Raw genomic sequence first — 27,908 nt, 5'->3', positions numbered from 1 at the left:
CCACAACAAGCAAGAACATCCTGCAGGGTGTTTGAACAAAAGGTATGTCTGGACCACACTGCATTAAACACATATTTATTGGGTCCTGATCTCTGAGATCAGTTACAGAGTTGGCAGAATGAATGCAATCTGAACAAGAGCAGCAAAACAGCAAACCAGAAATGCATCTTCCGTGTCACCTCCCTCTTTCATTTCTGAATCATCTGTATAAAAAAGAAACTAGTTCTCACAGTCCAGAGAGATTTAATGTCTTAACTGGGCTGAGATGGTTTATTTATATGGAGTGAGATGAATGTCCAGGCTGAAGGCCCTGCCTTACGCAGCCTGTCTGAGAAGACGTGGATCTGTGCAAATTTATTCAGAATCCTCCATTTATTCTCGAACGGATTCACCAGGCTTACTTCAGCCAGAATGCCTGCAGAGAGTGCTTTGCAGAGCAGCGGACTGCACATTTAACTCCATCGTTATTAAAAAATACTTCTGGGTAGAATTTCAAAGCAAAAGAAAATCAATGCCTCTTTATTGCTGCAGCCCAGTGATAAATAAAAGCTTTTAAGGATGCTGATCTGCAACCAAGTATGGAGGAGGTCTTCTGTTGTGGAGGTAAGCTAAGGCCGTCTTCCAAAGGCTAAAAATAGGGCAGGCTTTTAAAAAAATGCAAAGCAAGCCTTATTAGAAATTCATTGGAATGCAACCATGGCAGGCAACATCCACAACCCCAAGGCATCTCCACTCTGACATATTTTCACGGGGACAAAAAACACAACGGTAACAGGCATCTGTCAAATAATGTTTGTTAAAAATAAATAAACCGACACGTGAGTTTAGCAGGCAGGCCTCCTGAATGGGAGCAAGCTCCCGTCAAGATGGTTCCTGACCAAGTCAGCCTAAATATTTCCATCCAAACTGCATTTTCAGCAGCCTCACTGACTTGATTTTGTCATGCCCAGGTTTAAGGCTGCCAGGAATTCTTCACAGCACGATCTGTTTAGCAGCTGCATCAGAGAGTCATTGATGTCCTTGTGGAAGACGCAGCCAAAGTCCGCCGGCGCGTGGCCCTCGCCCGTCCCCTCCGGCCAAAAGCTGCCCGTCAAGTCTTGGATCCACCGGAGTTCTTCCGACAGCTCCTTGCTCAGCAGCTCGTAGTGTGCCTGCAGGTCAAGATACCTCCCCGTGACCCCAGCGAGGTTGGCCCCCACCGCCCGGACGTCGTCTTTCAGGTGCTTCTTCGCGGATCCAATCTTGCGATACTCGTACTTCAGCTGGGAAAGCTGGTGCTTCACGTTTTCGTGCTCCTCCTTGTACCAAGCTTCCTTCTCGTTGTAGATGGAAACCAGGGTTTCAATGTCCTCCTGCAGGGAACCGTGGGACAGCACCAGGACGCCAAAGCTCTCCTCCATCCCGGAGACCTCCTCCACCAGGTGGGCAAAGCGCTCAAAGGTGACGTAGGTGTTGTTAGGAGGGATGCTTGAGTGGCTCTTGATGGTGTACTCTCTCAGCCACTTGGTCTCCAGCGGCCTGTTCTCAGCCCATGTGTTGTCTTGGACTTCTGTGCCTTCTCTGGACTGCAGAGAAGCCGGGAGGATTATTATTTACCAAAAGCATCTCGCCAAAAGGTTGTAAAGACACCACAACATCAACATCACCACACCAGGATGCAAACACACACACAGACGTGCACAGTGCCAGGAGCAAGCACAAGTCCATTCTCCTCTTCATGCATTTGGTATTTTTCCTGTAAAATGTTTGTGGAACAAGAGCATTCCCACAAGGAAAACAACTTCACTGCATGCTGACATTGACATGGGTACACAGCTTTGCGTTAACTTCCGTAAAAACAGAACCATTTCTAGGACCCCCCCGTGAGCATTTGTGTAGCTGAAGTGTAGGAAAAGTTAAATCCCAGCACTCCAGCTCCGATAGCCACGAGAAGGAAAACACACCCGGGGCAGACCGAGCATGCTCTCCAGTGGACGCGCAACGCAGAGTGAATGTCGATCTTTGGGCCAACTAATTTCATGGATATCCAAAAACAAAATATAATTTCCCTAGTTTTCAATAATACATACAAAAGTGAATTCTGATCTTTACAGGTAGGTATGTGACTGTCAGTGTTGACAAGTTCTGGATATTCACTAATTTGTTTGGAATTTTCAAAATCCACCTGTGAACACTGACATCAAGGCACTCCTTCTAGCTTTTGCATGCAAGACCCAAGGAAGGGACATGATCCATGAGGCATGTCTTCCTTCTCCTACTCCTTCCTGAAAAGTTCCACTCACAAGCAACAGTGTGACCTTCTCTCTCTCTCTCTTTTTTAAGCTCCCATTGATTTCAAGAAAGGCAGGATGGGAGGGTTTTGCATTCAGTGAGACTCAAACAAGCAAAGCTGAAATAACAAACTGCATCTTCCATGCCAAAGCAGAGAGGGGTACAGACAACTCAGTGGGCCCCAGGACAGAAAATTGCATCTCAAATATGGAGTCATTTTCCTCATATGTCCAAGAGAAGAAATGTTTCGGTTTTTAAAAGCTAGTCCTGATTTTTTACTTTACTCCTTTTCTCTGAAGAGAAGTCCAGAAAAAGTTTGGCCAGGCATTGTATTGTAAGAACGACAATAAGCAGAAGGAGCAACTCACTGACCATCATGCTGCTGAACTACTGTACGAAATTGGGTATTCGGGCGTAAAACTGGGTACAAGGGGGCCTCCAACGGCCCAAACAGGGAGAGCCATACAAAGTTCTGTCCAACTTCCACGGGCCTTGGGTGTCTTCTCCCGCATGCTGTAAAACCTTAAGGCCCCTTCCTCCTTCGTGACTTACCGTGATCCAGGGATGCCTGAGCGCTTCCTGGATTGAAAGTCGTTTCCTAAAAAGGGAGAAACACCCCAGTGAACACTCCTCGTGGGGGAGAACTGCTGGTCACAAGTATGTTTCAACTGCATTACGCAGGGATGACACACTCCCTCCCTTTCCACCTACGGAAAGATCTTAAATCCAGAGCATAAAAATGAGACTCCTCCATGGCCTCACTGCTTAAGCAGAAGGACTCCAGGAAGCAGGTGGTGGCGGTGGTGGTGGTAAACTTGGAACTCTCTGGCGTTTATCCACAATGAATTACAATAAATGCACCCTTAAAAGGCATGTCTGAGACCTAAAAGATGCTCTCTGGAGACTCCTTATTAGATTAGGAGGGCTGGAAGTGCATCCCATAGATGCCCATTTCTTCCCTTTTGAAGTTCTCCCATTGCTTCATTAAGCACAGCCCTTCAACCCTGCACCCTGGGGCACCTAAGCCACATTAGGCTGACCTGAAATAAGTGCTCCCCTTTCCTTTAAGTCCCTATTAGGTATCTTTAAAGCCAACAAAGGTTTTCCAACATCTTCAGAGACTCAGTGGTCATCTAGGCACCTTCTGGGCTAGACGTAGGGTTCTTAACATGGGCCAGCTTCTGGCAAGTCGCTCAGGACATACCGTGTATCTTTCACCAGAAGTTTCCGGATAAAATCTTTTGCCAGGTCGCTGGTGTGGCTGAAGAATTCTTCATCAAATTCATAGCTGACAGCAGTAATGTTAGCCAGGGTCTCCTGTTTGGTCTCTCCAAGGAATGGAGAAGCACCACTGAGCCTGCATGAAGAATTGGGGGGAGGGGGGTGAGAGGAAAGAAGGAAGGAAGGAAGGAAGGAAGGAAGGAAGGAAGGAAGGAAGGAAGGAAGGAAGGAAGGAAGGAAGGAAGGAAGGAGGGTGGGTTTTAAAGGGATCAGCCAGAGCATCAGGGGTGGATTTGGGAGGGCCAATGAAGACAGGAGACAGAAGACTCTGAACACCATGGGCAGGCCCCACAGGAGCGTGTCCTGTGCAAACCTTGTTGAAAACAGAAAGTTGTGTGTTGTGTGTTGCCCAGGAGGGCCCTGCAGCTCTGGGCTCCTTTTCCTGCCTCGGTAGGAATTTGTGCACACACAACAGAAGCAAGGAAGAGGGAGCAACTGGAGCCTGCTGGGGAGGGGGTGGGACCCACACCGGGAACCCCCAAACCCCTCCTCCCGTAATGGTCATCTCAAGCGAGAAGTCCTTCCGCTCAGCTGCAGCCTCCCAAACCCCGTGGACAGCTCCACACTGCCACCTTGTGAGCTGCCTGCACAACTGCTCCGGGGGACTTATTAACAGCCTTGAGCGCTCACTCCACTTCCCAGCTTTTTGCTGGGGTGAACCTGGATCTGGGCAGAGGGTGGGCAGCCTCCTTCATGGGGTATCTTCTCCCTCCCCCTGCCCAAGGGTGCCTGTGGGGCCAGCAATGACTTCTCCATGCCCGCCTCGGTCTGCTTGCTTTCCGCCACCTATCTAGCCTGAATTTTTTTTAATGCAACAATTAATTTTACACACCTCCATCCAATTTGCATGATCCTCAGTTACAGCCACACTCTCCTCTGTTTGCAGCCCAATTTCTGTGGTTTCTCTCCTGCCCAACTCCCCATAATTCCCTCCAGTGCGCAGAGAAATTCCTTTTGAGCCGATGTGAAACCCCTTTCCCAGCAAGGGCTGGGGGAATTGGGCCCGCCTCCCCCTTTGCCACAAGCTACCTTGGACAAGTTTCTATTTGTCAACCCAACTGTTCATACAGGGTTGTTGTGAGGATAAAAAGAGAAGGGGGCACTGATGCCACCTTGAATGTCTTGGAGGAAATGTGGGATTGAAAATACTCAAGGAATGGATAATAATAAATAGATGAATAAATAAAGGGAACTAATAATTCAGTACTTACAGTATATAAGTGATGACTCCAATGCTCCTGGGGGAAAAGGGAAAAAAAACACACGCCCACAGATTTATGCTAAAATCAATTGCTCAGTCAGGTTGACAGCAGGAAAAAAACAGCAAATTGACAAATTGGGTTTTTTTTTAAAGGCTAATCCAGAACAGAAAAATTAGGCAAGCAAAAAGGAACACCAGACTTCCAGATGTGCTGGACCAACCCCCACGCTTCCCACACCCCTACCACCCCAGCTGGAGGGCACCAGGTGAGGGAAGGTGGCTGAACTGAGTGCAAACAGAAGCAGAAAATACTCACCACAAATCAGCTGCCAGCCCGAGTGGCTCGTAATTCACTATTTCTGGAGCTGGAAGGAGAGCGTGGATCCCAAGGTCAGCAAGGGACCTCCAAGGCACCTCCCACCTTCCACAAGGGCACAGAGCGCCCCCAGGCCTGAAGGGACCTCCGAGGCACCTCCCCCATTGTGGTCTTTGGCCCCCCGCTTCCTCTGCCATCCCACGGGCCCAAAGCATGAGAAATTCCAGGGAGTGACCCTTCCTCTGCTTTTATTTATCTTGGAAGGAGGGCCCTGGAGGCAAAAATGCTGAGTGGATTTGCAAAGGCCCAGGCGAGTGGGAGGGAGAACTGAAATCCCCTGGAAGCCTCATCAGGCTAGAGGGGTGGTTCTCCAGGAGGGCCTTTCCAGCAAAGCCACGGTCTCAGAAACAAACCAACAGTCCCGCGTGACAGCATCCTCAGCTGGGAAGCGGAGAAAGGGTGCTTTTTAGACACGATGGAGCAACCAGTGCAGCAACTTGGGGAACCACCAAGAGTGGCTGGCGACATCAAGTTGAAATAAATAATCAACAAGAAGTTGGCTGCCAACTGCTGAGGAGACATTCAGCAGCCCTTCTGCTCAGGCAGGTCATGCATGCTGAACCCCGGCACCAAGGTGAGGGAAGCAGCAACAGCCCCGAGGAATAGCCGCAACAAGGCAGCAGTTAGAGAAAAGAAATTTGAGTCTAAAGCAGAAATGTAATTTGAGAAAGCGTCTCAGGTGAGACCCTCCCTAGTTCTCACGAAGATAAAGGGATGGGATGGGGGGGCCATTCAGACCTGCAAGATTGTGTTTCTATAGCCTTATAATAAAAGTCGTATTAGCATGCATGACTTTGGATTCCTAGTCTGGTCCACCTCGAAGGGTTGACACCTGGGAAGATTGCAAAAAGGGCTCAGAAATGGTTGCTTTATACGGCTTTACAGGTCATGTTACTAATGACGTAGGAAAGACTGCCTGCCCCAACCCGAAGCCTTCCAGACATGTTAGACAGCAGCACCCATCATCCTCAGCCAGGATGGCAAGTGCACTCATGGCACACGTTGGCAGGGCCCTGGACTGAGAAAGCCTGCTACCCCGGTCCCTGGATGGGTTTAGGGATGCCCTTTCGCCCCTCTTCTCAAGACCAAGACCAGCTGCTGGCATGGGCAGGGAGCTCAGCCTCAACTAAGGAAGCCCCAAGAGTAATGGCAAAAGGAAGCTGACTTACCTACAAATTCCGGCGTCCCAAAAATATTTTTAAACTCCACTCCATCTTCTATTTCATGGGCCAGACCAAAATCAATCAGTTTTATGTGCGGGATGGGAAGGTTCTTGTCAAGCAGCATAATATTTTCAGGCTTCAGGGCGGGAAAGAGACCAGAGAAGAGAAGAACATCAACCTTCAGGCTGGACTCGGGAAGGGGCTAACCTAGACCCAGGGCGAGCAGCGGTGGTTCCAGCAGCAGGACAGGAATCTGTAGCCCCCTGGCCCGGGCTGTCCGTACAGGAGGAGAATGTGCAAAGCATATGCAGAACCTGGCAGAGACACGCAACAGCTCCGAGGCAGAGTTTCTGCTCCTCAGGCAGAAGGACCACCATCACCTCCGCAAGCATCTCCGGGATGCTGCCAAAGGACCAGCTCTTGGGAAGTGCCAGTGTTGGTGGGGTGTGTTGGCCACAAGAGCCCAGCCTCTTCCAGCCGCCTCTGGTTATTTTGCTGAAAGACCTGCAGGTTGGGAGATGAGACCCATCCCCAGAGCAGGAGAAGGCTCTTCCAGCTGGGCCTTGGGTGTTGGGGCTGCAAGGCAGGAAGATGCTAGATACAAACCGAAATCCTGTTGTGGGGGGTCGGAGGGGCCTCTAACCACTGGGCGGAATACCCAAAGCCCTCTTCCATGGGTACCAGATATGCCCATACCTCCAGCTAATGGACAGATCAAAGTTCCTTTCAAAAAAGAAATAAATCCTCCCTCACTTGTCTTTAATGCCATCTTTCTGGGTGATGTTGCCTTTCCCCTTTCTGTGCACCATGAAACGACTCCAAGCTATTGGCCAAATCCTTTGCCAGCCCCACAACTGGTCTTTGAGGGTCAGCTGGACTGCAAGTCCGGTCCAAAACAGGAGCTGACAAGCAGGGCGGAATTCTAATAACCTTCTGCAGGCAAAACACACAGACCTCTTGGCTTGGAAGGTTTTTAAGTGCCCTTCAAGGCATGGTGAGGCCTCAGAGGTGGAGGCCACGAGCTACAAACTAGTCAAGCGGGAGCGTCAAGTGTGATCCAGCACATTCATTTGGAAGCAAGCAGACTTGATTGGAAGGGCCTTTTCCTTCAGCGTCCATCCCACTGGCAAAGAGGCATCCTCACCCCCAGGCCAGAGACAGGGCTGGGATGAGGCCCTCTCCACCCACGCTCAAGGCATCTGGGTGGCTGCAGCTGCAGCTGCTCCTCACCTTTAAGTCAAAGTGGGCTATCTTCCTGGTATGCAGGTAGTGGACCCCATCCAGGATCTGCTTAATGAACCGTGTGGCCTCTTCCTCACTCAGCGACTCCTTCTGGGCCAGGAAATCAAAAAGTTCTCCTCCAGATACTCTGTGAAAGCAGAGGAGGAAACAGGGTGCGGTCTCTGCTGAGTCGCCAGCCACGGTCATTGCCCACCCAACAACCCAAGTTCTCCAGGTGAATTTCAACCCAAATGAAATAGCGTTATAAGCATGAGAAGAACAACTTTTCTAAAAATCTTGACTGTGGGAAGGAGAACTGCAAGGACACCTTCCTCTTTCTTCTCTCCCCTAGATTAGAGGATGCCCGAAGATGAGCCACCTTCTTAAAAACGCCCAGAAAAGTTTGAAGATGGCTCCCCTTTCAGCAAATTGCTCTTTTATTGACTTAATTTGTTTTGTTCCACAGAGAAGACTCAAATTGCAAATCTCGGAATTCCCTTCTCTTCCTCAGCTGGACCCAGCCTGCCCCCCAAGCCGGTCCGGATGTGCTGGGGCTTCATCCTCCGATCAACCCCAAGGCTCCTTTGCCTCCCCCGCCCCCCAACTGGCACCCTGCCTGTGAGAACCGGGTCCCTCGAAGGACACCACTTCCTTCCTCAAAACCAGACTTCTGTGTTACAATCTGGTCTGAAGCTCATGTTGTTTTCTAATCTGTCCCACCACCTGAGAAATGAACTAATTCTGCAACAATCCTGAGAGCCTCTTTCAGTCACAGAACCACCAAAACAAATATAAACACACAAAAATGTTGCTGCCTGAAGCAGAACTGGCCTCTGTGACAGATCTACAGTGGTGACAATGTACACAACTTTACTTGGCATTCTGTCAAAATCCAGCAATAACAGTCACATGGCTGGAGAAATTTGTGCTAAGCTTAAGTTAGTGAAGCTCAGGGCCGCAACTGGGGTCTGTGTCAGCCGGGGCAAACATGGATTCCACGCCCATTTTGGTGCCCCCCTGCGCTCATTTTGCCCCCCCCCGCACTCATTTTGGTGCCCCACCAGTGCGGCACCTGGGGCACATGCCCCAGTTGCCCCCCCCAGTTGCGGCCCTGGTGAAGGGCGCTCAGCGTTAACCCAGGATTCTAGAGATCCTCCCTGGGCATTTCAAGACTCACAAAGACCCCAAATCCATGTTTCCTTGGAAGGGCCAAGCAACTTGGAGTTTTCCATTTAAAAGAATGAGCTGCATGGATAATTTTGCTTCCATTTCTAGTTTGCACTCATAGCTTTGGCTACCGAGTTCTAACCATTTAGGAAAGCCTGTTTTTGTTCTGAACCAGCAATCTGGAACAATTTTGTTCCTGTACAAATATTATTAACTTCGTGTAAAATTGGATTTAGAAATAAATAAGGAACAGTGTGCATTTCTTATTATTATACACGGGAACCTACATTAAATCCCTTTGTGGTTTGCTTGATTCTGGCTGAATGCAGCAATCTGGTTTGACGTGTATTGAATCCAGCCAATTAAGCAAACTATGGCTTAGCGCACTCTGTGTGTGAATGGAGAATAGCTCTGTCTATTCTACATTTATTTCAGGCAACCCAGATAGCAGAGGCCCAGAGTCGCCTCATTATCTGGAGGTTTCCGAGCCCTCTGCATTGATGAAATGGATGATGAAGACCAGAAGCTTTACTTTCAATGTGCTCTTTCGTTCACAAAGATTCCTCCCAGAGGGGAAATTATAAGCCCTGGTACCTCGCTACTCACAGCTCAAGGATGAGGACCACGTCGGTTTTGTTCTCGTAAACCTCGTGCAGCTGGATGATGTTGGTGTGCAGAATCTGCCGCAGGATGTTCACCTCCCGCTCAATTTCCTCGCGCCTCACCCCACGGCGGCTGGCCCGGCTCTGCCGCTTCTTGATAAACTTGGCTGCGTAGTCCAGCCCCGTGGCCTTCTCCTGGCATTTCTTCACAATGGCAAATTGCCCGCTGCAAATCAACCAGGGTGGGATGGGAATTAATCCGGAGTGAGGAACCGGGGCAGGTTCTGTCAATGCTGCTTGGGGGAAGGAAACGTGGGGGGGGGGGTGCCCCCATCCCCTCCCAGCAGGGACACAGGAAACGGAATACCTGGCTGATGGCTGGACAAGGTAGATCCATCACTCCAGGACAGAGGAGTGAGCATTTGCAATTCCAGAACATACTGTCATGTTCTCATTCTAATGTATGGTTAACATTGTAACGTTTCACATGTCATTCTCTGTTCCGTGTTCTTTCACCCGGGGTTTTTCCATTCTTTCGCCCTCTCTTGTTTTGAGGGCTTGGAATGCATGTTTGGGTTTGCGCTCCTGTTCAAGGTTACTTTCCCAGGCGCGTCTAACGGCTTCCAGCACCTGGGAGGGGGGAGCGTCCTGACGGGCGACGGGGCGGGACCTGCTCACAAGCAAGGCTTTTAAGTTTGTATTTGGCGCGCTTTTGCTCATTCTCAGCTTTCTCTGTATTTGCATACTATTCCTTTAATAAATCAGTTATCTTTAAGCCCGAGCTTGTGAGACTGAGTATTTGGGTTTAGGCAATCATTACATAAAGCTGAGAATCATTTTTTTTCCATTTTCCGCTGGCCCCATCCAATCCTTGGATAAGAGGGAACGCCAGCGATGACAGAACCTCAATTTCGCGTAAGTGAGGGAGGCGAAGAAGAGCGGGAGGTGGCCAAAAGCCGGCCAGCGCTAACCTCGAGAGCGCAAAGAGCAGCACGTCGGGAGTTGCGAGATACCCAATTGGACGAGCTGCTAACATCCATACAGGAGAGTCTTAGGAGTGAACAGAGATCTGTTATGGAAAGAACCACGGGGAGGGGGTCTCCCCAATTGGCCTGGGAGCACGAAGTCCCCTTGTCACCAAAGGTGGTGATAACCAACCAACCCCAGGAGGAGCCGGTCACTCCGGCCCGTATGAGGGCATTGGAAGATAAAATGGATTTAATAGTGACGATCCTCAAGGATCTACCCAGAGAGGATCAGCCCAGAGGGGCAGAGCCCACCCCGGAGGATTGGGAGGAAGAGCCGTCACAGTACCCCAGGCACAGCACCCTGTCGACCCGGGGGAGAAGTAAGACTCGATCAGCCCATCAAAGGGGAGAGCGAGAGGCAAGACCCCCTAGGGATCGACTACCTGTGGGGGCTCGGCGTACGCTGTCATTCGCGGCACCGCCACAGCCAGCTGAGCCGGCAAGAACCTTCCCACCATTTGGAGTGAAGTTTGATGGAGATCCCGCAACGCTCTCCTTCTTTATTACGAATGCCAAGCATTATATAGAAGATTGGGGTCGGAACTTTCAGTCTGAACACGGCAAGGTCAATTTCATTGCCAACAAGCTGAGAGGAAGGGCAGCAGATTGGTATGTGCAACTATGCCAAGCTGAGGCAACTGAGTTAGAGGACTTTGATGAATTTTTGTGGGCACTCAAGGAGCATTTCGAAGACCCCCTAGCTCAAGAAACGGCCAAAAATGACCTGCGCAAACTCTACCAAGGGTCCCTCTCAGTTGCTAAATATGCGTTGGAGTTTAAAGCTTTAGCAGGAAAAGTGGAAGACTGGTCTGAGCCAACAATCATCGAATTGTTCAAGCAGGGGCTAGAACCCGAAATCCTTCGATGGGCGCTAGGCAGAGACGATCCCAAAACGCTATATGGGTGGATTCAGTTGGCGGGAAGCGCAGAAAATGCCCTACGAACCTATGCCCATACCAAGGAGCTTCGACAAACACGTCTCGCTAGAGGGGCGCGCACATCTGGTCTTGCCAGCCGCCCCAAACCAAAAACCTGGGAAGAAGAGAGGGAGCAACGGTTCTCCAAGGGTCAGTGCCTCAGATGTGGGAAAGAAGGACATCGAGCCACTTCGTGCCCAAGACGCCGTCCAGAGGAACGACAGACGAAACCCACGGTAAAGACGCCTGCTCCTGCTCCACCGCGAAAACTGAAGGCAGCCTTCGCGGAACTGGACCCCCCAGACCTTCCCTTCGGTGAAGAGGAGGAAGAGTTGCAATTCGAGCAGCCGGCGGGAAAAGCCTACCACCTGCCCTGAAGGGCGCCCTAGGGCAGGTGGAAGAAACCGGGCGTAACCATGATTTGGTGAGTGGAAACTTCCCCACACTGACTGTTAAAGTTAAACTAAGCTCAAAAACCAAAACGGTGGAAGTGTGGGCCATGCTAGACTCGGGTTGCTCCCGTTCCCTGATGCACCCTGATGTCGTAGCGGCTCTGGAACTGCCCACGTTCCCTTTGCCAAGACCCATGATTTTCACCCAATTGGATGGAACTATGGCGGGAGGGAAGGCAGTCAATCTTTCCACGGGACTGGTCGCCTTGCAGATGGGCTCCCATCAGGAAAAGCTGCCATTTGTGGTAGCTCCAGTGGGGGGTCCTCTGGTAATCTTGGGGATGCCGTGGTTTGTGAAGCAAAACCCTTTTATCAACTGGCTGCATAGAACTGTGACGTTTGCAGATGGATTTTACAAAGTACCCGAAAAGGACCTACTGGAGGACATGGAGGGTGGTGGGGTAGCGTATACCACTGTGCAAACGCTTCAACCTCTTGAGGGGCTACCCAATCAGTACCAAGATTTTGCTGAAGTATTTGGGGAAAAGGAAGCAGATCGCTTGCCACCCCACCGAAAAACGGACTGTGCCATTGAGTTTTTACCAAATGTAAAATTGCCTCACCCAAAAATATACCCCATGTCTCCCAAAGAGCTTACCACGCTAAGGGAGTTCATTGACAAAAATCTAGCTAGAGGTTTCATTGAGCCGGCAAATTCCCCGGTAGGAGCGCCTGTCCTATTCAGGCCAAAAAAGGATGGGTCATTAAGGCTTTGTACCGATTTCCGCGGGCTCAATGCGGTCTCAATATTAAATAAATATCCTTTGCCCCTGATCAAAGATATGTTATCACATCTGGCCAGAGGCAAAATCTTTTCAAAACTGGATTTGAGAGAAGCCTACTTTCGCATTCGCATAAGGGAAGGGGATGAGTGGAAGACAGCGTTCAACTGTCCTCTTGGGGCTTTCCAATATAAAGTCTTACCATTTGGGTTATCTGGGGCACCTGGGGTTTTTATGCAACTAATCAATGAGGTCTTGCATGACCACCTATTTAAAGGGGTACTGGTATATTTGGATGATGTATTGATTTACACTGAAACCATGTCAGAACATATCCACCTGGTGCGTCAGGTACTAGCTAAATTGCAAAAAGCACAGCTGTATGCAAAACTGTCAAAATGTGCCTTTCATCAGTCGCAAATTGATTACCTAGGGTACCGGATTTCAGCTCAGGGCATTGAAATGGACCCTGCAAAAGTAGAAGCCATCGTGGCATGGGAACCTCCCCGTACCAGGAGACAATTACAGAGTTTCCTTGGATTCTCTAATTTCTATCGAACATTCGCCCAAAATTTTGCGGAAATCGCCCTCCCCCTTACTGAACTGTTAAAAACTAAAGGACAGGGGGATACGCGACGTTCAAAGAACCCAGGCGCGCTCCTTAAATGGACTCCCGCCTGTCAGCAAGCGTTTGAAGCGCTAAAACAAATCTTTACCACAGAACCGATTTTACAGCATCCAAACCCCTCTAAACCCTTCGTGGTACAAGTCGATGCTTCTGATTTTTCCATAGGAGCAATTCTATTACAAGCTGACCAATCCGGCGCTTTAAAACCCTGTGCCTACCTCTCTCGCAAATTCACGGAAACAGAGAGAAGATGGCATGTTTGGGAAAAGGAGGCTTTTGCTGTAAAAACAGCGTTAGAGACGTGGCGACACCTATTGGAAGGCACTTCAAACCCTTTTGAAGTCTGGACTGACCATAAAAATCTGGAAGCTTTAAGCACCAGTCGAAAACTCAGTCCCAAACAGCTGCGCTGGGCTGAGTTTTTCAACCGCTTTGACTTCACCCTTAAATTTATACCAGGCAGAAAAAATTTCTTAGCTGATGCACTATCGCGCAGACCCCAAGATGCTGGCCCAGGGCCAACGGTCCAAGGCACCGTCTGGACCGACAAACAATTAGGTTTGGCAGCGGTGACTCGCAGCCAGACCCGAGCGCAATCAACTCCGCCTCCATCCGCTCCGCCTTCCAGCCGCCCGCCTCCCTTGTCAATTCCCTCCGATTTGCAACAACAGTTGCTCTCCCACCTTAAAACAGATACTTGGTTGCAAGCCAATAGACACATTTTAACTTTCACCGATGATCTTGCCTGGCGCAACGATCGTCTCTATGTACCTGAATCAATGCGAAAAACCATACTCCAGCGCTGCCACGATGACAAGCTAGCTGGGCATTTCGGCTACGTGAAAACTTTGCACCTCGTTCGCCGCCAATTCTGGTGGCCAACTTTACTTAAAGACTTGAAGGAATATGTCACTGCGTGCCCTGTATGTGCGGCGATAAAGCGCAAACCGGGCAAGCCCCAGGGTCTCCTTCAACCTGTGGCCACTCCATCTGTCCCTTGGCAGGATATCTCCATGGATTTTATCGTTGATCTACCCCCTAGTCAACGCAAAACTGTCATTTGGGTCGTCAAAGACTTTTTCTCCAAACAAGCCCACTTTATCCCATGCGCTTCTATCCCCACCGCGCAACAGCTGGCACGCCTCTTCCACATCCACGTGTACCGCCTCCACGGTATCCCCGCCCGTTTGGTGAGTGACAGAGGCACACAATTTACGTCACAATTTTGGCGGGCATTTTTGAAACTTTTGGGTACAAAACAATCGCTTTCTACCGCCTGGCATCCGGAAACGGACGGATCTACAGAGGCGGTTAATTCTACATTGGAACAATACCTCAGAGCTTTTGTTAACTACCAGCAAGACAACTGGGTCGATTTACTCCCATTTGCTGAGGTCGCTTACAACAACTCCATTCATCAAACCACTGGTCAAGTTCCCTTTAAAACAGTTTTTGGACGTGACTTTGTTCCAATTCCTGAACTTCCTCATCCTCAACCGCTACCAGCCACCCTCGCTGACTGGGCAGACTCTCTCAAAGACTCATGGTCTAATATTCTACTCGCTCTCCGCCATGCCCAGGCTACCTATAAACGCCATGCCGATGCAAAGCGGTCCCCAGAACCATCCTTTGCGGTCGGGGATAAAGTCTACTTATCAACTAAGTTTATCAAGTCCCCACAACCCTCTAAAAAACTTGGTCCTAAATTTGTCGGTCCTTTTCCAATTGTTGCTCAACTCAACCCTGTTACGTTTAAACTTGATTTACCTCACAACCTTAAACGTTTGCATCCTGTTTTCCATTGTAGTTTACTCAAACCCTGCCTATCGTCGGACCGTTGGCATCCGCAGCCCATTCCTCCACCTCCCCTCATGATTGACAACCAGCAACACTTCGAGGTGGCATCTATCCTTGATTCCCGACGCCAGCGCTCCACTCTGCAATACCTCATCCGCTGGAAACATTTCCCTCATCCTGAATGGGTTGCTGCTCCAGACGTGCATTCTCCTCGTCTCGTAGCCCAATTTCACTCTGCCTATCCTAACAAACCAGCTCCCTAATTTCTTTTGGGGGGGCAATATGTCATGTTCTCATTCTAATGTATGGTTAACATTGTAACGTTTCACATGTCATTCTCTGTTCCGTGTTCTTTCACCCGGGGTTTTTCCATTCTTTCGCCCTCTCTTGTTTTGAGGGCTTGGAATGCATGTTTGGGTTTGCGCTCCTGTTCAAGGTTACTTTCCCAGGCGCGTCTAACGGCTTCCAGCACCTGGGAGGGGGAGCGTCCTGACGGGCGACGGGGCGGGACCTGCTCACAAGCAAGGCTTTTAAGTTTGTATTTGGCGCGCTTTTGCTCATTCTCAGCTTTCTCTGTATTTGCATACTATTCCTTTAATAAATCAGTTATCTTTAAGCCCGAGCTTGTGAGACTGAGTATTTGGGTTTAGGCAATCATTACACATACCCTGGCAAGAAAATGCCAATCCTGCAGCCATGGAGGGGGCCAGGAAAAGGCCTTGCTCAAACCCAGCTTTGGCTTTCACTGGAACCACCCCCAGAGAGGGTCCCCTCCTCTCCCAGAAAATATTTTCTTTTTATTCTCCTGGGCTTTTAAATATTTTTTTTTCCTGTTCTGATCTGCTGTTCTACTTTTTGGTTTGGTTTGGTTCTTTGGCTGGCATGATTCTGCCTTTCACACTCCAACTGAAAAGGACCCTGAAAATGTGCCTGGGGGGTTGGGCAGGGCAGGAGTGTGGAAAACCAACTCAAACAAATCTGGACAATTACTTGGAAGAACAAAGCCCGCATCAAGCACCAGCTCCGAGCAAATGATCCACAGGGGCTTTTCTCAGGAGTCTGCAGGCCAAGCGTCTCTGCACAGGGTTAGCAGGCTTCTGCAAACGCCGTGCAAGGCTAGATGGCGGCCATTCTGCGTAACCGGCCAGCTGGCCTGGAGCATCAGAGCTTCAAGGCTACTCATCGGTCAGGTCAGGAACAGGAAACTCAGAGACCAGATGAGTAAACACGGCAGCCTGAAGTGGGGCAGGCCAGGGCCTCCTCCATGCCCTCTTCCCGTCCAGGTGTGAAGAAATGTGCCTCCAGGGGCTCCATGTAGAAAGCCGGAAGGTGGTCCTCTGAAGCTCGGAAGCTCAAAAGCAGTGCCACTCACGCAAATCCTCCCTTTCCAAGGATGGGCTCCAAAGGAGGAGAGGCTGGGGGAAAACACGAAGCCGCCCTCTGTGCCCCCCATGGCGCTAACTTGCAGCCGGATTACTTCTTTCTTACGGGTTTGGCGTGGGGTGGGAATTCTGCCTCCCCAGCTGCAAGCCAGTGAGGGAGCCAGGCTGTTCCGCTTGCTCCAAGCACGCCGTGCGTGTGAACTGAGCCATGGGGAGCAGCAGACAGCCATCTCGACAGTCCCTTGCCAAGGCCGTGAGGCTCTCCTGCTGAAGAGACCCAAGGGCTGCCAGAGATCATCCAGCTGGTCTAACCTAGCACTGGGGACCCGGATGTTTGCTGATGCAGATTGGAAAGGAAGGAGAGGAGTAACTGTGGGCCCCTGAACGAAAGAGCAGGTGGGGCTTCCCCCTCTCACTCAGCCAGCTTCAATCCCAGAGAAACTGCATTGTCCTTGAAGGCAGCAAGCATGTGAACTTGGGGGGCACCCCCAACTCAGCCTCCCCCGCCCCGGCCCCTGGCTGCCTTTGGCTCTGCCCTGCCTGATGGAAGAGCCAGTGGGAAACTTGTCTCATGCTCAAGTAGAAAACCTGTTCTGGAAGAAGACGATGCACTCGAGGGCTATTTTTCCAAGTTCAGGGGCTGGTAGAGGTCCTTCCACTTTTTAATTTTTTCCCCTCTCTCTTAATGCAGAAACTTCGTCTCTGGCTCGGGCACTCAGCCACAGCCGCAGCCGCAGCCAGACACCCCGTGGTTCTCCCCCGGCAGAATTCTCAAGCCAATTCAAAGTGGGGGCTTTGGTCTACAAGCAGAAGCTCAGAGCGGGACCCTCTCTCTGTTATTATACCCATGCAGTTACGGAATGAGCACATAAAGGCCCCCACTGTACCACACAGAGTGCAATTAACTCTCCCACACGCACACATGCACACACAAGCAAAGGTCAAGTCTGGTATCCCTCGCGCACACCTCCAAATGCTCACAACTCCAGCGCCAAGGCTTTCCCCTGGCCCTCCCTTGCCCTGAAACGCCAGCAACTGCAATCCAGACCCCTCCTGCTAATTGTGGCTCTGCTATGGCCAGGAAAGCGGGTCAACGCAAGCAGAGGGGTCCTGATCCTCAGGGCCTGTCTGCAGTGGGGCTGGGAAGCTGACCAAACCAGCAAGGAGATCGCTGATTCCTCCAAGGCCAGGCACCGAGGCCCTTCTCCCAAGGAGGGCTGCCTGGACCCAAAGGCCTCCTGCCGAGCTCCTTCTTGGAACGCCCTGACTGACTCACACAGGCTCCAGGAGCATCAGACGCCAGCTGTGTGGATAATGCAGTGACACAGCTTAGACACCAGATGGCGCTAGATGGTGTGGTTTCTGGGGAAAAGCCGGGGCGGGGGGGGGGTGCTCTTTCCCACTCAGAATAAGCAGAGATGCTCCATCTGAAACTTAGGAAACTTTCGCTTTCTCAGTCTTTAAGAGCCAGGGTTGCAACCCCATCCTATCTGGAAGTAGCCAGAAAAGGCATATTTAGATAACAGGCGGTGGGGGGCAGGTGGGAGAGAACGCTCACCGGTTGTGTGCCAGGCCATCTAAACATCAGCGTCATGCCATGTGCTGGGAATGACAGGCAGGGGGTATTTTTGGATACGCCTTAAGAGCCCCTGATGCTAAGCAGAGGCAGCTGTTCAGATCGGGGAGGGGAAAGGCCTGTCCTGGGTTGTGCGAAGGCAATCCTTAGCTTAGAAGCAGAGAGGAAAGGTGGGGCAGGAGAGAAGCCAGGGGCTGGGGGGTGCTTCCCTAGTGCTGCTGCAGCCGGACACACTGCACTGGTCCAGAGCCCATCCAAGAGCCCAGAGGCAAAAGGCCAGCGAGGAGGACAGCTGACCAGCTGCCCGCCCTGTTTACCCTGGGTGGGTGGTCCCAGCAGGGCAGCATTCACATGCCACAAAACAGCCTTCTTTGCCCACCTGTGCTGGTTGGGGACAATGGGACCTATGATCCAACCCAGTAAGAGGCCACCAGGTTAGAGGTGCCCACTTCAGGAGATGACAACGGTTGAATACATCACAGCAAGCCATAAAGTCCACAACCTAAACCAGTGTTTCTCAACCTTGGCAACTTTAAGAGGTGTGGACTACAACTCCCAGAATTCCCCAGCCAGCCTTGCCCTAATCTGCCCTAATCAATTAGTTACTCATTAAAGTGAGGCTGCTTTGTCCTCTCTCTCTCTCTCTCTCCGCCCCTCAGCTTGGGGGCCCTCAATTAAATGCCCACATACAGGGTCAGGGTCCCCTGGGCTAAGTTGTCCCCAGATATCATGGCTCAGAAAGCCATGGTTTCTTTGCCCACCATGGTTTCTTGAACCAACTGTGGTTAGACTGGGTCAGCCAGGAGTTGAGCCCAACCTTCTCGAGGGCCGGGGCTCTATTTCCAGCCAGGCCGTTCTGGGCTCTGAGCACAAGGGTGTCCTGGCGGGCAGACAGCTGACCAAGCGACCCCCCCTTCCCCCCTTCCCCCCAGCTTCACACACCGAGGTCTGGGGTGCCCTTCCCTGGCAGTTATGTTTAGCAAGCCAGCATCAGTCTCCTCCTGTGCCAGAGATGCGCTGCTTTGCTAAAGATAGAAAGTGAGCCGGAGCAGTTATGCCTGGAATGGGAAGCAGCAGCGGGTGGATGCTGCTCAGAGGGTCCAAGTGAGGCACCTGTGGGCAATGATCCGGCAGGCCCTGGAGGAAACGGAAAGCCGGTCACGCCAGGAAAGCCACCACTGGATTGTGGAAGCGGCCGAGTCGAGCAGCAAAGTGGCAAAGGACGGGCAGAGTACAGAAAACCAAGGGAAAGAAAGTGCCAATAGCTGTTGGGAGGGAGCGGAATCAAGGCAGCCGCCCGCCCGTGTGGGACTATAGGATCTGACGTCCCTCTGGCCATTCCCCTTTCAGCAGCCAGTCCAGAAATGGCCAGGGGGCTCAGCAGCTCCTGCGTCTTCCCAGCCCTCCGTGAGCAGCAAAAGGCAGCTTGAAATGAACTCTGCCTGCGTAGAAAGGATTGGTTTGCCTCCCCTTCAAATCCCTGCATTTTTAAAAAAAAGTCTTGCAGGACAGGAATGCAGCCCACAAATTCCCCCGGGAAGCCTCAAGAAACCAGGATCCGAGCAGAGCCCAGCGTTTTCATTCTGGCCTCTTCCCTTCCTGATACAGAGTTAGAGAAGGAACAGCAACACAAAAGGAAAAAAAATCAGGGGGGGGCTCTTTTTTTTAGTTCATTCATGGGCACAAAAGCTCGCCACAATGGCCCTCTGTTGCCAAGACAGACTGGCTTCAAAAGAGAAAAGGATGGCTTTGGGGACAACAGGGACCCCACCCGGCGCAGCAAAGCAGCTCCTGGTGAGGCTGGATGAAAGTTTAATGGGCGAAATGCGCAGGCTGCCGTCCCAGTCAGATTTCCAAAGGAACAAGCGCCAAAATGCAAACCTTCAGCTGAAGTTAGCACAACCGACTTGCCCAGGATGCCCTTCTGAGTCTGCTCCCCTCCTGACTGTCTTCCCCCCAGGACGTGCAGGAGAAGGGAGAGGAGGTCGGATGGGGCCGGGGCGTCAAAACACGTTCAGACAGTGGCTGTCAATCTGCTCTTTGCCACAAACGCACGCGTGTTTCCTAGAAAGATGGAGCACAGACGCCTTTGACCCTTGGACAACCTTTCTTCCTGGGGCCAGTCCGGGACCTCCCCAGTTGCTAACTGGTACCTCTTGGTGGCCTGCCAGCCTTCTGGCTTGTGTGGGTTGCCCCCTGGAGCCAGCTGCAGACAGGGGCTTGGAATCTCAGCTGGGGCAAGATGGGGAAACCACAGTCCCCCCCCCCGTACCCCCCAGATCGGGATCAGCATTCACTTGCATCCATCTTCAGCATTCCTGTGAGGAGGAGTCTGGTCAACACACGGCCCAATCATGGTTTGGTGTGACACCAAACTGCAACCAGGTGCTCCTGCTTCACCTGTGCGCCAAATTACTCATTTGTGTCCATTTTTGCAAAAGCCACTGTTGTCTGGAGTCCCGATGTGAGCAAACCATAGTTTGCATTGGCCTTCTTTGGCTGCAGCCAAAGGGGCGGGAGCCGTGCACAGGGCTGGGAGGGGGCGTTTCAGCACAAGGACCGTTGATGCAACGCCTGATGGAAACACCAAACCAGACACAATGTGATGTTTCTTCAGAACCAGCTGCTTGGGTCTTCAGCTGCCAATGTTTTGACCGTAAGAGCCTTAGAAACCAGGATCTTTGGGCTGGTTCTCAATCTGGCAATGGGGGGTGATGGGTCTAATCTCATCTGGAAGGTGCCAGTCACAGGAGGCCATCTTGGGGTGCTCTGACTACTCCCTGGTTATTAGTTCTCTTTACCCCAATAGGCAGGGAGCCAGGGCACACTGCCAGGGACTTCCTTCTTGCTGCTGGCTCTGCATTCAGGAGTTGGCCAACGCCCAAGGTGACCTCACGCCTTATCTCCTCCTCCCTTATCTGCTTTTACTTTGGCGGGTCAGCCTTTAGCTCCACCACCACCACACCCTTGACTGGGGTTCAAAGGGCCTTCTGGCCGTTCTGAGGAAAGCGGCTGACAGATTTATGGCCTTCCCCTGCAGGTGGCTTGATCAAGAGGCCACCACCTTTTTTTGGTGGAAAGGAGTGGCCCTGGGGCAATCAGGCTCAACCAGGGCTGGGTGGTGAGATGATCCACCCCATCCATGGTCCTCCCAAGCCAATCACGCCCTTCCAATTAATTGATTAGTCACCATCATCGAGGTGAAGCAATACCTTCACGAAAGAGCATGCAGGCTTTCCAATCTCCAAAAATTCTTCATGAGGCAAGATGGTTCAAGGAGAAGAACTGTGGTGTGGGGGGGTAAGTTACGGTTGATCTCTCATTTTTGGAACTATAAAGTCTAGCCGTTACTTGCAAGAAGGGGAGCTGGACAGGCAGGCAGATACAGACCCTCTACCCTCTAAACGAGAATGAGGGGGGCAAGAGGACCTCTGGAGTAGCCCTCCCAAGCCTCATGGCCCCCAGGTGTGGTGGGACTGTGATCTCCACCTGTTGAGGGCCAAGCAGGCTTTACCCCTGGCCGTGCCTAGAGGAGAGCCCCCAGGCGCTCCCATCTGTGCCGCACCCTCGGTTAGGCCAAGGAACGAACACCAGGCTTAGGGGGCTGCTGATCGGGGACTGGAGTGGCACCTCGTTGACAGTTGACCAAAGATGGCGTCAAAATGTCTGAGCTGGTCCCACTATGACAAGTCTGATCCTGTCCAAAAAAAAGCATCTCTTTGTCTGACTTAAGGGAAGATCGCGTTGCCCAATGTTTGTAGCAAGCACCACCACCTGGAACTCATCCAAAGTGGGGATGACATCACCCTGAACGGCTGCTACCAACAGGCATCCCGCCGGCTGGGGCCGGGGGACCATTTTAGGTCACTAAAACATTTTAAGTCGCTAGTGCTCTGGAGGGGAATGGATCCCAACTGCATCAGCCTCCGAGGGCACAGGGGGAAGGTGTGTTCCTGCCAAGGCTGCTACGTCTCAGCCAGCCACTGGCTCCCAGCACCATTGGAGAGACCACAGTTCTAAGCTGGCGCCACCTGGGACACCCCCAGCCCCCTCCCTGTGTTTGTTCCAGAGCACATGAAGTCAGCTGGCCATCCGCAGGGGACGAGCCAGTGTTTCCAAAACACAGCTACCGTGCTGGAATCGAGGACTCCAAAAACATTTGGGCACTGGAAATTGTGCGACTGGAACAAGCTTTTGATTCATGCGCCAGGCGGCTTCCTCTTTCCATCACTTGACAAGACTAACATGAAGCCGGCAGAGTGAGGAGGGGCCCTGGCCGCCCAGGTGCCCAGGCCAGCTTTGGACAAGAGGCACTGGCCGGCCGCTGCCCCAGGAAGGCTCTCTGAAAACAGGTGGAGGGGAATGGGCAGGCAGAATCCTGTGCTGGGGATGCTCCTCATGGGGCAGCGGGTTGGGCTCGGTGGTCCCACGCCAGGCGGGTGCTCTTGCAGAGCCGGTTCTGAGGCCTCTGAGCAGCCTCCTTTTCTGGGTGCGAAGGAACAAGACAGGCAGGACAGTCTGCCCACTTTCCAACCCCACCAGCTGCCTGCTGAAAACCTGTTCATTTTATGCAAGAGACACGTCTCCGGGAGGGATCTTGACAATCCTTCGCTTTCCAGACGCAGCTGTCACCGCCTGGCATCGCTGCAAATGTGGTGGGGAAAGGCCTGTCAAACGCCCTTTTTGCAGAAAGGAGAACCGGGCAAGCAACCACTTGCCCCCGTTGCTCGTGGAGACCTCAAGGGGCAAGGGGCAGGGCACAGTCCCTGGGGTGGCACCTCCAGGGCCAGGCGCCCTGCAAGCCTCTTATCCATGCCAGGGTTCTCCCGCAACACCATCCTGGCTGGGGCGCCAGAGGCCCTGCCCTCAGACCCCATGCATAAGAGTGTGCCCTGGAGTCCGGTTCGCACGAGGATAAAACTCTGCTGTTCTTTGTCGTAGCAAGCCCAAGTGTTCTAGATCATGGAGCCGCTGAGTTCAGACTAGCTGATGTCTTATGAATGTGTATTTCATACATATTTCAAACCCCCACCCACAAAACAAGTTGAAATATCAGGCAAGAACTCAGCAGGACAAAAATCACTTTTTCATCCCAACTTTTTGCACTCTAAAAGCTTTCTACATATACCAGCTGGCATTTAACAAAGACAAGTGTTTATTCTCCCTTTAATTTAGAAGCCAAGTTGTCAATCTGCCAGGCAACTTAAAAGCCCACCACGCCACGGGGTCATTTCTAAAGGGAAAGCTAAGCCGTCAGCACAGCAAACTGAACCGAGGCTAAAGACTGGACCCAGATCTGATCCACGAGGACGTTCAGGCTTACCTGCCGAGCTCCTCCCCGATGTCATACAGGTCCTCGACCTTCTGTTGCTTGAACACGGCCATTCCCGGACTCTGCACTGAGAAAGCTGGGAAATGGAACCAAAGAAGACATTGTCTTTCCCTTCCCTTCCCTTCCTTTCCTTTCCTTTTCTTTCCTTTTTCCTTTCCTTTCCTTTCCTTTGTAAAATCTCTATCCTGCCTTCTGTCTGAGAGCTCAAGGACATGTACAGTCTATCACACTCCCAAGTTCCCCATGTGGGAGTCAGAGTAATCCTCCTCCCCACTGATTTGGGGCAGCAAAACACACCGCACCTCAGAACGGCTCAGCCGGTCTTCGAGAAAGGGGCGAAGGTGAAGGAAAAGCGGGACTGTCCCCCGCCACCCTTTTGCGCATCCTGCAGCTCCCTTGCAGGGCTGGGGCAGAGAGGAGCCAAGGAACGTGGAGGCAGAATTCCTTCAGCATTCCTGCTCCCAGCTGGTGCTGGCTAACACAGACATGGCTGAGGGAACAAGGTGGGGATCTTCTGAGCTACAAGCTGGCTTCACACGCTGCGGCTGAGCCCGGCCCCGGTGCCTGGTAAACTCTCCTTGACATCTCTGGCTGAGTGGTGAATCCGGCCAAGATGTCTTCTTTGGCAGATGACAGTTGAAAGCGTGGATTGCTACCACAGGGGAACCGGGTCCTGCTCTGCGCTTAACAGGAACCTGTTTGCACATGTGCTGACCCGACAGACGGTGCCCCACAGCTTGGCCTGATGCTGAAGCCCAGCCCACTGCCTCAAGGGCTGCCGGTGGGGCCGGAGCGGAAGCCAAAGCTGAGGCCTGGGAGCAGGACCCCTCGCCCACACTCAGCACAAGCCCACTTCCTCTCCCAGGGACTCCCTAATCTGGCCTCTAACCTCTGAGCTCCTGTTTGCAGAATAAGCAGCAGCCAAGCTCCTTATGGCTTTCCCAGCCGAGAAGCTGCCACGACGCCTGGAAAGGAAATCTCTTTTAAGGAAGATAGCTGGACGAATCACAACTTAATGTGCTGAAAAAGACCAGACCCGCAACACAGAACGGGCAGTATATTTTTCTGGGGCACCTCCTGTCCCTTGCAGTTTTCTAATTTATTTATTTAATTTTTATCCCACCTTTTATTATTTTTACAAATAACTCAAGGTGGCAAACATACCTAATATTCCTTCCTCCTCCTATTTTCCCCACAACAGCAACCCTGTGAGGTGGGTTGGGCTGAGAGGGAGGGACTGGCCCCAGGATACCCAGCCGGCTTTCATGCCTCAGATGGGACTAGAACTCACAGCCTCCTGGTTTCTAGCCCAGCACCTTAACCACTAGACCAAAATGGCTCTCTAATGGGAGAGAAGCTTCCTTCCTTAGCCTCAGTTTTCAGACCCATAAAATGGGGATAATATAAGAAGCTTGTTTGAAGGAACCCTGTCTGAGATGGTAGAGAGAGAGGGCAGGGCAGGGCCTACACATGGCTACTCAAGGGACCATGCTTCTCGGTACTCAGGCGTAGCCACAGGGGTGTCTAGGTGTGTGGCTGGGGGTAGGGTTCCAAAAAGTCAAGGTGGCAGCTGCCCTCCATCTTACATTTGCCTCTTTTGTTTCAACGACCTGCTGGCTCTTTCTCTAGAAAGGTACCCAGAGTAGCATACAATAATATCCTCGGCACATCGGCTGAAAGCAGAGCCACGCTTTTGAACCGGCATCAACAAATCTGACCTTTTCCTGCCTCACTGCCTTATTCCCCTTTTGGCCAAAAGGCAGGAAGCACGTCAAAGATCGGGTATTTGTGCCAAGATAACTTCACTCCAGCAACGCGTCCCCCTGCAGCAGCGTCATTGCTGCTTCTCTGTCCCGACACCCCTGGGTCTCCTGTGCCTGTTCGAATCCAACTCCAGCGTTCTTGGGGGCACCAGGCCCTTCGAAGGCTCCGCAAGGTGAAGGAAGGGGCAGAAGAACCACCGAATTTGCCCAACACCAGGGCCGGGAGAAAAAAGGGTGTCGTTCAAAATGCCCTGTCCAGCACACATTTGCCATAGCAATGGCGGACTCCCATGGTGTCCGCTCTCGGCATTTCTCCCCTGGAAATGTCACCCAAATCTGCTCAGCGCCCATCACACAGAGGCCGAAAGTGGCAGGAACAAAGGCTGTGCCTGGGCTCCCTCTCGTGCCTTCCTGCCGAGAGGAGCCGGAAGAGCGGGACCCCTGAGGAGGGCAGCCTGTCTTAGGGCAAACTGGCCGCTGGTTTCCCTTGGCCAACCTTCTTTGCCCTGGCTGGCGAGAGTGGTCGCCACACCCACAGATTTAGACCATCTCCATGCATCTAACCGAAAGGAGCCCATGGGCCTCTCAGGGCAACCCGGGGCTTCTCCTCTGGATCTCAGCTCCATGGAGTGCAGCACTGCCTGCCCAGATGAAAGAGATCCCCTGGATTCAGGAACCTGAATCTCCTGTCTGAGATCCGTGGAACAATCCTAGACCATTTTGCACACAAGCCCTGGCTTCTAAGGGTGGCCTGAAGGACAGACACCCCCTTTCCCCCACCCCCCAGGCTCAAGAACATTGGGCTGCCCCTGCATTCTTAAGGAGCAAGCAACACGCAGGATCCTCAGCTGTTGCATCTGGAAACACGAATGGGGTGGAAAGGGACGAGGGAGTGCCCCCTCTGGTGCCATCACAGCAGGACGAGGCCCCTCTCCATGAGAGGAGCAGGAGGCCTCTGGAGTGCAGCAAGCTGTGGGAGGCAGATACCCACAAGCGTCTGAAGGGAGGAAGGAATACAGTCCATAGCCTAGAATCACCACCCACCAACCACCCCACAGATTAATTCTGTTGGTTTTCATCGGGGAAAAAGATGGGAACCGACAGTCGAGCTCATGGTGAGGTTACATGGGAGGCTGAAGACAGGCATCTGTAGCACGGTCCTCCTGGCACACCTGGTGCCACAAGGTGGTACGTTTGTTCAGAGCTTAGCATGTTGTGTGAAACTAGCCAAGTCTGGTTTATTTATCTGTTAAATATGCTGGGACTGAGCACACCACAAAACCCTTTTTTCGCCTGCCTACTTGATGAGGGCCCCCAACTTATCCATGGGAAGATTGGATGGTCTGATCTGTTGGATCTCTACTGAAAAGAGAAAAAAAACCAGCGAGATTGGAAGACACCTTTTAAACTGCCTTAAAAAGGGATTTTGTTCTAATCTCCTTAAAATGTGGCTGCCCACTATCTTGACACACCAGCAGAATACCTGAGATCATCATACTATTTGGTTGAACCAGAACAAAGTTACAGGCAGCAAAAGGCCCATTGAAAGCGACAAATTTGTTCTGAATTAGTTGAGAAAATTACCTAAAGGCATCCAATGAGCAATAAAAATAAAATCAAGGCAAATGGAGTAACCCCACCCCATGAAAGAATTCAGGTCAGCCCCGGGCAGGAATGTCAACCAAACAGCATATTGGATTAGGTGATGGGTGTTTGGAAGATGCCCTGCGAAGTGGGCGGCCAGTTGGGTGAGAAGAGGGCGAAACTCCCATAAAGGTAACTTCAAAGGGATCTGGAAATCCCGTTGGGTTGTGATTTTTCCCGGAAACTCTGCTGGACAGGCACCAAAACGGTCCTTCCTGAGACGTAACAGCCTAGAAGACAAAGTTAGCAGGAACCTTGTGGTCCCTTCAGTATCAACCCATTTCACAGACATTGGAAGAAGAAGGCTTCATTCAGCCCACAAAATCTGTGCCAAACTACATTAATTAGGCTCTGAGAGGCTGCAACTAATCTTGGTGTGGCCTTGCCAATATTCAAGGGATTATTGCAAGTCAAGACATAATGGACTTAATTAACCACTTATGAGATCATCTCAGCTTAAGAAGAGGTGCCTGTCGAGACAAATCGCCTGGGCCAGGGAGGCCGGCTCCCTCCCTGAGAAGATTTTCTGCCCCTGCGCCTAAAAGCTGCCTTTCCCTTTTTGCAGCCACAATTCCCAAGAGCCTCTGATGGGGGGTGTTGGGAGGCCTGCCCTTCCAAGGGGGAGTCCAGCCACTTCTTGAGAAGGAAAACAGTCAGAACTAGCTCAGGGCAACCCATCGCAATGAGCCTGTGAATCCAAGAGCCAAGCTGGACCCAAGGTCCAGGCCAGAGCGAAGGCTGGAAGCTCATCTGGAGACCGGCAGGCGGCAAGGGCACCGGGCCGCTCCCGTGATGCCCCACGCCAAGGATTCTTGTGGCCCTGGGGCAGAACACAAGAGCCGCCCAAGGTGACATCTTGACGCGGGTCAGCGAGGCAAGAGGCTGGTCGGTGGCTGCTTGCTCAGGAAGAACCTCTTTGTCTGGCTTGGGGGGCTGCATCACCAGCCCATGGTGGGAACAGGCTCGGGGTTCCCAGCAGGGATTCCCTCCCACCTCTCCAGTTCCCAGGACTCCTCCATGGCCATTGGGGAGGCGTGCCGGGCCAGTGGACGCCCCCCCCCCCCGGACTCCTGGGGTTGAGGAGACAAGGCTGAGGAAGCCCGGCCTGAAGAAAGCGTCCGCCCACCCTCTCCGAGATTTGTCCCTGTGCAAAGGGCACTACCTGGGCCCCCTTCCTGTGCCCAAATGGCCAGCAGGAACGTCTGCGTGTGGTTCAACCTGCTCGACAGCAGGCGAGGCTGCCCAGCCCTTCCCCTCGCCAGGTGGGCAGCCTTCTTCCAGGGGGGCTTCCCAGCCATTATGGCTCAAAGAGAAGGAGGCCCCCATGGCCCAAGGGAGACCCTCGAGAAGCTGCTTCCGCCGCCCTCGCTTGCTTTTTCCTATTG

General features: G+C 52.0%; 2 protein-coding genes across 2 annotated transcripts in view; one reads left to right on the top strand and one right to left on the bottom strand.

The window, feature by feature from the left end:
• RAB8B (RAB8B, member RAS oncogene family) overlaps nucleotides 1-27,565 on the top strand; it is a 187,128-nt gene extending 159,563 nt beyond the window's left edge. The window contains exon 9 of the transcript XR_010068661.1: nucleotides 27,556-27,565. The gene's annotated coding sequence lies outside the window, so the exon portion shown is untranslated. The remainder of the gene's footprint in view (nucleotides 1-27,555) is intronic.
• Nucleotides 60-27,821, bottom strand: DAPK2 (death associated protein kinase 2). Its single transcript, XM_063314333.1, has 10 exons — nucleotides 27,686-27,821; nucleotides 23,108-23,192; nucleotides 9,287-9,508; nucleotides 7,523-7,661; nucleotides 6,299-6,428; nucleotides 5,070-5,118; nucleotides 4,764-4,790; nucleotides 3,476-3,628; nucleotides 2,824-2,869; nucleotides 60-1,565 (listed from the first exon to the last, which is right to left on the bottom strand). Exons 1-10 carry the CDS (start codon nucleotides 27,819-27,821, stop codon nucleotides 924-926), a joined length of 1,629 nt encoding a protein of 542 aa, XP_063170403.1. The 3' UTR covers nucleotides 60-923.
• Between the last annotated feature and the right edge of the window lie 87 nt (nucleotides 27,822-27,908).

Source organism: Candoia aspera, chromosome 13, assembly GCF_035149785.1.
Source record: "Candoia aspera isolate rCanAsp1 chromosome 13, rCanAsp1.hap2, whole genome shotgun sequence".
In the NCBI taxonomy this organism is placed as follows: Eukaryota; Metazoa; Chordata; class Lepidosauria; order Squamata; family Boidae; genus Candoia; species Candoia aspera.
Note: the sequence above shows the minus strand (reverse complement) of the source record. Positions and strands in the feature narration are given on the sequence as shown.